This window comes from Mangifera indica, chromosome 9 (assembly GCF_011075055.1).
Source record: "Mangifera indica cultivar Alphonso chromosome 9, CATAS_Mindica_2.1, whole genome shotgun sequence".
Taxonomy (NCBI): domain Eukaryota; kingdom Viridiplantae; phylum Streptophyta; class Magnoliopsida; order Sapindales; family Anacardiaceae; genus Mangifera; species Mangifera indica.
In genome coordinates this window covers 15,652,825-15,664,513 of record NC_058145.1, presented here as the reverse complement: position 1 = coordinate 15,664,513, position 11,689 = coordinate 15,652,825, and the positions used below count along the sequence as shown (strand labels likewise).

The window sequence follows — 11,689 nt, the reverse complement described above, 5'->3', positions numbered from 1 at the left end:
AAATTGATACTAGTGAGAAGAAAAATAAAATAATAGATAAATAAAAAAGTACACTATATTTTATCATATTTTAGAATCATATCTAAGATATTTCTGCGAGCTAAAGCCATTAACGGCTCTTGCTCCCGTGATACAATATAATTCACTGCAAGTGGGGTCGTGTTTACATGCTTGTCCCATTGCACTTTGGCTTCTTCTACAGCAGCAAGAGCGTCACGACTTTCAGGTCTGCATTATTCGTTGATAGTTTATTTTAATTTTTTTTTTTTTTTAAAGCACGGCCGGAATCTACAGAAATAACCAACTTCCTTTCCGGGAAGTCAAGCTCGTTTGATCTCGTCCACACATCTCGCCCTCACCCTCACGTGCAAGCCATCTTTCATCCTCAGAGTCAAAGATAACACGTGCTCTGGAGACTTATCTTTCTTCTGCACGTCAATCACGAATCTCTCAATGACAGATGCTGCAATTGACTTCATCTGAATGTACGCCATGTCTTTTCCCAAACACATTCTCGGCCCGGCGTGAAAAACCGGATATTTAAACATGTTTTCCGGCCGATATATTTCATTTTCCAGCCACCGTTCCGGCAAATATTCTTGGCAATTCTTGCCCCATATGCTCTCTATTCGCCCCATCGCATATGTATGATAGGATATAAACCATTCCTTGCCGATAAATGTCCCGTCCGGCAAGATATCGTCGCTGTTGCTAGCTTTTGTGTCGATCGGTACAGGCGGGTACAATCTCATCGCTTCAGATATTGCTGCGTGTAAATAATGCATGTCTCGTAGCTCATCAAAACTGTAAATATCGCCGAAACTTTTCCCGTTTCGGACCCGAATTAACTCTAGTTCTTTCAGTATCTTTTGCTGAACGTCTGGACGGGAAGATAATAACCAAAAGAAGTAACTTAAAGCGGAAGAGGTTGTGTCTCGGCCTGCAAGAATGAAGCTTATGACGATATCTCGGAGAAATTCGGGTGAGTGCTCATCATTTCCGATAAATCGGGAGAGTAAATCTTCGTCCTTATTTTTTGCTCTTGCTTCCATTCTTTTGTGAATAATATCATTAGCAAATTCATGGACGATTTTAATTGAATTCCTCAGTACCCTTTCTGATCCTATGTTTAATAACTTCTCGATTTTCCATATGAAAGAAAACACAGCCCGAAATCTCGCTGCACTAAGCGTTGCTGCATCTTCAAAAGCTCGCATAAAGTCGGAACTGCCGGTTCCATCTCCGTCGAGACAACCAGGATCAACATTAAAAGCTACTTTACAAATGTTATCAAAGGCAAACCGCTCTAGAATATCTTGTAAATCCACCACTTGTTCTGATTTTGAGGCTTTGCTTAAAATCGGAACGAATCTTGACATAATCTCGGACCGAACATTCTCCATGACGAAATTTCGGAGCGATTTTGTGTTGAACTCATAGCTCGCAGTTTTCCTCTGGACTTTCCACAACTCCCCGTCGGAGTTAAAGATTCCTCGACCGAGAAAATCTTCAAGAAGGAAGATGAACTTATCGCCTTTTGGGTAGTTCTCAAAGTTGGTCTTGAGAATATGCTCGACGTTTAACGGATTCGCCGTGATGATGCCGCGAATTTTAGGAGGGCGGTATAAGAAAGCAGTGTTAGTGGGACAACTTATCAGTGTATCGGTTGACCACTCAAGGAATCGATGCCTGTTTTTAATAAAATCCGGTAAGATTCCGATAATAGGGTAGTTTTTGAAGCCTGTGTTTATGGTTCTTTTGTTTGAAATGGTGAAGTAAAGGTGGAAGGATAGAAAAATGAAGGAGAAGAAGAGGATAGTCTGCAGAGTGAAGAGCTCCATGGCTACAGCAAGGTAGAGAGACTTTTCCTGTATCACTTTGGCTAAAAGGATAAGAAATTGTATGGCCAATTGCACAACGGAACTTGTCGTCACTCTTTAGGCTACTAAAAAGAGTGCCACCAAATAATTAATATATTAATTATCTTAATTAGCTTAAAAAGCATTCTAAAAATGACATTTATCTAATAAAACAATTTTTAGCCTCATATTCTGTATTGGAGTCATGACGAATCTTATCTCTTCATAAATTAAAACTATAATTTATTGATGATGTATTTAATGTTAGAAAATACATATTTATAGAATGATTAATCCCCACATTTTATCTTATCTTATTAAAACCCACAGCTTAAAAGACCTTATCATCAAATATATCTAAACAAACTATTTCTATCTATTATGCTCTATATGGAATTGGATAACAATCACATATTTCTCTCCTTTGATAGGATATAAAATAAGTTATGTAATTAATGTGATGACAAAATGGAATATTGTTTTATCATTTTTTAAGCTATCAATTTTCATGTTCTCTAAATAGAATGATTCGCTGCTCCTAGTTTTTGTGGGTGGATGAGAGGAACAGTGACACTCGCGAATCGGCTTTTCTTTTACACTATCTATCAACTATCTAAATCTAACCTTCTGTCATCCACTGACTAAAGCATTACTTTTATGGCATTTGAAATTGTGACATTTTTTGGTTTACATACATGGGAATTGGATGGAGGGCCCGAAAATAAACCAACTCCCACTTTCTTTAAACTAAACTCGGTTGATCATTTTTTCGGAGAAATTAAAAAAATAATAATAATAACCTAACCCAACCACAACATTCTCAAGTGAAAGGAAAACCAAACCAAGTTAAAGACAGAATGGTCTACACCAGTGAATCGGACTAAGAACACTTAAAAGGCCGTTTAGTTTAATTTTTAAGAATTATCTTGATAATCTATTTAGTTTATCGATAATAAAAAATTACAATAATTTTTTATTATCGATGTTGACGTGACATATAATATAAATGATAATTTGATTATCACCTTCACTTTAGATATTTAAATATTATCAATATAATCTTGATTTTATTATAATTATATTATAATTTATTAATTTTTTGAGACAAAAATAAATTTATTTTTAATTAATACGACAAACAATATAAATAATATTTAAAAATAATTATATTCAAGGGCATTTAAGTAAAATAATTTATTAGTAATCTTTTATTATTTTTGATCAAACATAATAATTATTTATACTTATCAAATTTTATCAAACATAGTAATCATTTATATTTAGTAATCTGTAATCTATCTTCAAAGTAATCTTTTTATTTTGGTAATAAAACATTATCTAAATCAAACACTTCTTTGGTAATCTTATTTTCCTCTTGAAAACTTATAAGAGATTTTACTATAATAGAGTTCAAGAGAAGAGGAACATCAGAGTTTGCCATCCTAAGAGTATGAACTATGCAAAAATGATCATATAAACCGCATAAAAGATACAACGGAAGCAGAAAATAGTTCTGCCTAACCGAGCAAACTGCAACAAGGCTGGAATTCTTTGTAGAGGCTTCGCAGCTTTGAGACCAAGAGCTACAGTAAACTGAGTGGACTTGCTTCAGGTTTCCAGGGTAAGCGCAAGCTGCTTTGAAAAGTTGGAAGTAAAACTTGAGACAAGCAGGTAGTGAGGAACAAGGCAATGGAAAGTCTTCCTGCAGGGGAAGTGCAAACAGCAGACAAGCCTGAAAGCATAGGCGCTGGAGAAATTGTAGGCAGAGAAAATACTACACATATATATACACATTTGAACATACAAATAATATATGATTATATAATTAATTTTTAATTTATTTTTAATTTAAAATTATATAATCATACGATATATATTATCTTTATATCTAATTATATAAAAAAATTATATACCCACACATAATTTTATGGATGGACATGATTGTAATATATGCCATTTCTTTCTTTAGGCAAATTTTTAGCCTAGCTTGGAAGATTGGATATCGAGATATGTTCTATGACCCATAAATTCCATTTCCTAGTAAGTTTCAGGTAAATACCAGGGCAAATTTTTTAGGATATTATTTAAAACAGCCTATTTTTTTCTTTGTATATATATAATATAAAACATAAAATATTTAAAATACGTTTAAATTTTATATTTATTCAATCAAGACTTATCTAATTAAACATAAACTCATTCAATTAAAATATAAAACTCACTTATTTACCTAATCACAACTAAAATAAGAAATAAAATGAAATAAAAATATAAAAAAAATTGGTTGAATGTTTGATCCGATGGTTAACTAGTTGACTAAATATTCATCTAACTAATTTATTTTAAAAAATTGATTAATAAGGTATTTAATTGAATAACTTATCCAATCAATCATAAATCTCATAATCTTTTTTTTTAATATAATTTAAAAAATAATTATATTTATCTAATAAAAAATAATTATATGTACATAACAGACAAACAAAATTGATATTTTAATCCATATCCCCCATTTTCGCCCCAAATGATCTCCACCGTTCCATTGCGCAGTTTTTTATTATATATAAAAATAAATTATTAAAGTAAAATTTATCAGATACGTATTTTAAATAAGATAACATTTATCTTTAGAAAAAATACAAACTCAAGATAAAAGCCTGGCACAGACAACAGTGACACAGAGAACTTTTGTTTCACTCTTTTTTTAATCCTGACAAAACCATGTGAACTCCAATTGTCTGGATATTTTAATTCACGGCTAATGTTCTTTTAATAAATAAAAGGGACTCATCCTCAGAGGGCAAGACCATGTTAACTCCTGTGCCTTAATTGATCACGGCCACACATCTTTCCTTCAGTCTCACTGATAATCCATTTTTCATCCTCAGAGTCAAAGATAACAGATGTTCAGGATACTTGTCCTTGTTCTGTACGTCAATCACAAACCGCTCTATCACACTTGCTGCAATCGATTTCATCTGAATATACGCCATTTCTTTGCCCAGGCATATTCTCAGCCCCGCGTTAAACACCGGAAACTTAAACACATTTTCCGGCCGAAAAATCCCATTTTCCAGCCACCTTTCCGGCGAATACTCACAGCAATTCTTCCCCCATATGTTCTCCATTCGCCCCATCGCATACGCATGATACATAACAAACCATCCTTTGCTGATAAATGTACCGTCCGGCAACACTTCGTCCTTCATGCACGTTTTCGTGTCGGCCGGTACTGGCGGGTACAATCGCATCGTTTCAGATATCGCTGCTTGCAAATAGTGCATATCTCGCAGCTCGTCGAAACTGTAAATATCGCCGATGCTTTTTTTATTTAAGGCCCGGATCGACTCCAGCTCCTTCAAAATCTTTTCTTGAACATCTAGACGGGAAGATAATAGCCAAAAGAAGGAACTTAAAGCGGAAGATGTTGTGTCTCGGCCTGCAAGAATAAAGCTTATGACAATATCTCGGAGAAATTCGAGTGAGTGATTGCCGTTTCCGATAAACCGTGATAATAAATCTTCATCCAAGTTCTCTGCTTCTGATTCCATTCTTGAACGAATAATATCGTTCGCAAATTCATGAACTGTTGCTATTGATTTCTTCAGTACTCGTTCTGAGCCTATGTTAAAGAACCTCTTGGTTTTCCAAATGAGTGGTAACAGAGATCTGTATCTCTCAGCACTAAGACAGGCTGCATCTTCAAATGCACGCATAAAGTCCGAACGACTGGTGCCATCTCCATCAAGACAACCCGGATCAACGTTGAAAGCCACTTTGCATATGTTATCAAAGGCAAACCTCTCTAGAATATCTTGTAAATCCAATAATTCTTCTGTTTTCGATGCTTTGCTTAAAATCGGAACTAGCCTTGTAAGAATCTCTGACCTAACGCTTTCGAGAACGAAATTTCTGAGGGATCTTGTGTTGAACTCGTAGCTAGCAGTTTTCCTCTGGACTTTCCATAGCTCTCCATCGGAGTTAAAGATTCCTCGGCCGAGAAAATCTTCGAGAATCAGGATAAATCGATCCCCTTTTGGGTAGTTCTCAAAGTTGGTCTTTAAAACATGCTCGACGTTCAATGGATTCGCCGTGACAACGCCACGCACTTTGCCTGGACGGGACAGAGTAGCAGTGTTAGTGGGGCAACGTTGAAGAATTTCGGTTGACCAGTCGAGGAAGCGGTGCCGGTTTTTGATGAAATCCGGTAAGACTCCTACAATGGGGTAATGTTTGAAGCCTTTGTTAACGGGTTTTTTGTTTGAAGTGTAGAAGTAGAAGTAGAGGGAGACTGAAAAGAAGGCAAAGTAGAGGAGAATTTGAAGAGAGAAGAGTTCCATGGCCATAACAAGCTAAAGACGAACTTTTTCCTTTTTCCTTCGGAATGGAAAGGTTGGCAATGGTGATTCGCGAACCAAGTAGTATTATAAACTCACCTATAAGCAGCTTTTTCCAGACACCCCTATTGTTTGATGAAAGAAAAATGAGAAAAATAAGTTTTGAAATTGAGCATTTACATCCTTATAACTGAAAATTAAATTTTTACACAAAGTCTTCGTAGAATTAATATACCCTTATTTTGTCTTTAATCCTATAACAAAAAGATGATATATGAAGCTTGTCATATAACTGAAGTATTAAAATTCTATATCATTTGAAGATTAAAATTTAAGATATTTCGAAAATATATTGTATTCTTTATAGTTGTATATTTTACCCTTGTGATTGGCATTTTTGACAAACATCGATTTTTCATGGGTATGAATAAGCGGTCGATCCAATTCAGGTGAAAAATAATTCGTTTAACTTATAGGGGTGTATATTTATTTAATAAAACAGCTATTTGAGGATGGGAAGGCTCCAATAAGTGTTTTATTAGAGTCTAACACTATAATTTCGCATCAATACCACCAAATTAGATATATTTATTATTTAATATTATCAAATAAATATATTTAATAAAATCTTTTAAAATTTTTAATTCTCTCATTCGACATTGATCCGCCTAGTTGATCAAACTGGTCAACTTGTGCATCCAATTTTTTGATCAGTCCATGGCCTGATTAAAGTCTAAAATTCAATGGGTATAAATGTATCATTTTAAAACCTGTGAATCTATTCGTTACTCCACAGCTAGAAATATTGAAGTAGTTTTTTTTTTTTTCCCCTTACAGGTAAGAGAACCAATAATTATCAATAAAATATTTGTTACTAATTAATTTAGGAATTTGTATAAAGTAGGGAGTAGTTGATACACATTTAAGCTTCGAAATGTGGGTATAAGTTGAAAAGCATTGTAATTAAAAAGAATTTATTCACTTTCCGAAAAAAGGGGATGTCACGTTTAAGTTATCAGTGAAAAATTTAGCATTATTTCAATTACTAAAAGGGTTTTTTTTTTTTTTTATTTAGGATCTATCCATATTTGTTAAACAAATATATTTAAAATAAATAATTAAATTCATAATTATCATATTAAATAAACTAATATTTACCGAGAATTAAAACATGAATTTAGTTAAAAGCAAGGTTTTTAAAATCGGATTAGAGTAAAAACCATTTTGAGTATTAGTTCTGATTAGACCGATCAGACCGTTTGGATTAGTCGATTCAATCGAAAATCTAATTTTATGTAATAGCTTAAAAAAAATATATCTAATTATATGTGTTTTATATACTAAATTTTATATTATACATACTTTTCATAATTAACAAAATATATGTGATATTGAACATAAATATTAAACATAAAATTACAAATTAACAATAACATATTAACTTGACAAAAACAATTACTCAATTACAAATTAACAATAATAAATTAACTTATTATTAAACAATAAAAATCATAATATAAATTGATAAACCCCAAAGTCATAACACAAATTCATAAACACTAAAACTCAAACCCTGTTAAAGGTAAAATTTAAAATATTACATGTTGACTTGTTGGCCATGTTACCAGAGAGAATTGTAGTACAATCATCTCACAATTATCAAAAAAATTGTTATACACCATTTGACCAAAATTTTAAAAAACTGTAGTAAGCGCTTCAATGTTGAAAACTTCAAACAAACTTCACAATAAAAAGTTTACAGTGACAATGGGATTTTAAGGCTTTCAAACAACCAACTACCGTTGTTGCAATCTTGTGAGCCTGCGATTGAAACCAACACCTCTCGGCATTGTCGTCGGCAAAAGATGAATCAACAACGCTGAAATTGGAGAAAGTCGTCACCTACAACAACTCTTATCCTACGTGCACAGCAAGGAAAGGAAGAAGAAAAAATAAAAGGTTTTATAGTTTTTATATAAAACCTTGAACCAAAAATCGTCTAAACTGATTGGACCACAGTTCAGATGTGAACCGGTGTTCGACCGCAGTCTAATTCAATTTCAAATCTAAAACGATTGTATTTTTTACAGTATTCGTCTACAATGTCAATTCACAGTCTGTCCAGTTCAATCGATTGATTCGATCCGGTTTTTCAATCCTTGGTTAAAAGTGAGTAAATTCATACGATGAATTCAAAAGGCTGTCTGATACATGGCCGCCGCATGTTTGTTCTTGCATTGGGATACTTTATATTAATTATTGAACTCATATGTAAAAAAGTTTACTAGTAGGTACCGTAAGAATGGTTTTTTTTATAAGGCATATATACGGTTGCTTCTAATAGGTTATAATAAAAAATTTAAAAAAAGTGGTTGACATGGTGTGAACTTTGGCTTACATTTTAAAAGTTTATGCTTTTATAATACTCAAAAGTCACAACCACAACAAAAACAAAAAATCAATAAAACATAATTTACCTTCTTAAACATTATTCTAATATTTGTTATAAAAATTAAGTTTCCTTACTACATTTACATTTAATTTTTTAAAATACACTATTAAATATACGAGAGCATTGAATACAATTTTAAAGTAAAATGAAATTATTTTAATTGTGTACGTAAAGATTGAAAAACATTTATTTGATACAATTGATGACAAATTTGACATATAGTGAGAAAATACATGTAGAATAATTGTAAATATCTTTATAGAATTATTATAAATAAATATAACAAACATATCAGCTAGAGATGACAATTTCGATTTTATTTTAGGGGCTCCGACTATAATAAAAAAAATTCTCTGATAAAAATAGGGAAAAGGACAAAAAAATCTCTGTAATTAAGGATGAGGATACATACGTCTCTTTCTTACTCCATCTTGTCCCCACCTCACCTCTATCCTTACCATTTTATATTAATATATTTATTTAAAATATTAACATATCTTTATAATTTTAGATTATTTATGTTTTTCAAATTTATTTAGGTTTTTGTGTTGCATATTAAAGTGGTAATATATTATATTCGTAACATTTGAAATAATGGGTTAGTTTTAATTTTATTTAATTTTGTTATTTAATATATTTATGTTGTGTTTAGAGCATATAAGGAGAAAATTTTTTTCTTTCATATGGGAAAGGGATCTTTCATCATGAAGACGGGAAAAAGATTTTTTTTCATAGAGAAATAACGAAAAATTATTATTGATATCTCATATAAGGATAGGGATAAAGATTGAAATCTCCTTTCCGTTGTTATCCCTAATCTCAGCATTTATTAAGAGTAAGTCAAAATACGGTAAACTATATCAAAGCCAGTCTGACACAACTTATTTCTAGGTTTTCTACTTTCTGTTAATTACATTCATACTTAAAAGAGCCCCTCTAATGTCTGATGATGAAGTTTGCAATATCTTCAATCAACTTATTGGCTTGAATGGCTGTCTCCGGATCCATATCCAGGGCGAAATAGAAACAATGTCCCATTCCATTATTTATCAATATGTCCACTTCTTTACCGGCCTCCTTCATAGCTTCGCAATGTTCCAACTCCGAGTCCCTCAGCAGATCCATCTCCGCCACTACCACAAGCATCGGCGGCAGCTTTAGATCGGCCAGCGGCGGAGCATTTGGCCCCATTGGACAAGTGATTGGATGGTCTTTTGTAGCACCAATAGGAAGTGCTATAGACATGAATTTATCCACCATATCACGAGTCAGCAAGGGTGTTTCCGGTAATTCAACAAATGACTTACTCGGCTCGGGTCGTAGGAAGCCGGGATGTATTGCTATCCCACCGACTATCTTCACCGGCTCCGTATCCATTTCTCCGGCTCGACCCGCTAAATCGTGCACAACGTTTCCACCAGTGCTATCGCCAATGAGAAAAATTCGTTGACAATTGGCGAAATTTTTAAGCCATGGCTCGGATGACTCGCCACGAGCCACTGATGAAAGCCATAGGAATGCAGCATAAGCGTCCTCACATGCAGCTGGGAGACGATGCTCGGGTGCAAGCCGGAGGTAGACAGAAACACAAACAGCTTGAGCCTACCTCACAAGGCGTTTATAAAAGTTGTAGTACATATACCAATCAGGACGGCTGATGCAAAAGCCGCCACCATGAAAATGAAGGATGAGGGGTAGCTTATTCTCTCCCAGGATATCACTATTCTTCTCCGGGATGTAAATCCGAACGGCTAGGCCACTGTTAGAATCAATTATCACGTCTCGAGTAGCAACCCCATCAATAAATTGAGGGTGGGGTGGAACACTTTTCATCAAGAACTCGACCTCCGGTGGACCTGTCCATGAACGGTCGACCGTCCCGTCGTCGAAAACTCTGAGCCAGTTAGAGACTTCCTCCACAGTATTGTTATTTTCGGAAGCCATGACTATTTTATGGCTAGGTTAATAGTTTTGCTGGTTACTTAAATAGAAGAAGACAACCTGGGATTCCTTTCTGCACTGGTGATATTATTACATTTCAATTATTGAATCTTTACTGATGATAACCTTATAAAACTCAGCCGGGCCAGCCCTTCATAAGAGCATTTGTTCCTTTAGGTTCGTGGAAAATGGGTTGATGGGATCTTTGATGAGGGAATAAGTTTCATTATTATTTTATGAGAAAAGGAGTTACTGGTAATTAACTTTGATGAGAAAATCAATTTGACGAAAAAATGGTTTAGGTTCATGTGTTATTATTATTATTATTATTTTTTTTTTTTTGGGTTGTCAATGTTGATGAACTTGAATAAAGAAAAATGTTTTTTATTATATATAGATAGATTTAAATCAGATCAAACTAGAATTTTTTTGTTAAAGCTCATTGAATCAAAAGGGCTCTATAAAAAAAAAAAGCAAGAGAGAGAAAGAAAGAAAGAAAAGCGAAGCAGTCCAAAGGAAACTCAATAGAGGGGCAGATTGTGACACCAAGTCTTACCCCAAGCCCATTCCGGACAAGTCTACAACAGTCAAAGCCCTTAAAACAAGATTAATGAAATGGACTGAAGAATTGAGTGAGCTCGACAGCAAATAATGGGACTCCTTAACCAATTTTCAAAAGAGACAAATAGCAACACACTCAAATGAAAAATGGGCCATTTGGTAGGTGTGAGGAGGCCCATATAAACTAAGCAGAACTGCCAATTTGCCGTCCATTTAACTGAGTAGATCAGTAGACTTTTCTTTTTCTATTTTTAATTCAAATTATAGTTTCTTAAATGAAATTAGTGACTTGTTCTTAAATAAGTTTCCCCTTTTATTTTCAAAGAAAATACAAAGTCAATACTCTTGAAATAGAAAAAACCCAATAAAATCTCAAGTCTATTAAATTGATATATTTATATTGCCAATTAATATGTTTAGTGCCCACTAACTAAATCATTTAAAATCAATATATAATGAACAATATGGATAAATCGTTTTAGGATGAAATTATAAAACTTATTTTAAATTTTAAAATATTGAGAGTATTTTTTCCAATA

General features: G+C 33.5%; 2 protein-coding genes and 1 pseudogene across 2 annotated transcripts; all 3 read right to left on the bottom strand.

Moving 5' to 3' along the window:
- Positions 1–7: 7 nt before the first annotated feature.
- On the bottom strand, positions 8–1,939 carry LOC123226528 (cytochrome P450 94A1-like). The gene has a single exon (XM_044651053.1). It carries the CDS (start codon positions 1,839–1,841, stop codon positions 321–323), a length of 1,521 nt encoding a protein of 506 aa, XP_044506988.1. The 5' UTR covers positions 1,842–1,939; the 3' UTR covers positions 8–320.
- Positions 1,940–4,433: 2,494 nt separating this feature from the next.
- Positions 4,434–6,243, bottom strand: LOC123225341 (cytochrome P450 94A1-like). Its single transcript, XM_044649277.1, has one exon. It carries the CDS (start codon positions 6,203–6,205, stop codon positions 4,685–4,687), a length of 1,521 nt encoding a protein of 506 aa, XP_044505212.1. The 5' UTR covers positions 6,206–6,243; the 3' UTR covers positions 4,434–4,684.
- Positions 6,244–9,584: 3,341 nt separating this feature from the next.
- Positions 9,585–10,592, bottom strand: LOC123226325 (annotated as a pseudogene).
- Positions 10,593–11,689: the final 1,097 nt, after the last annotated feature.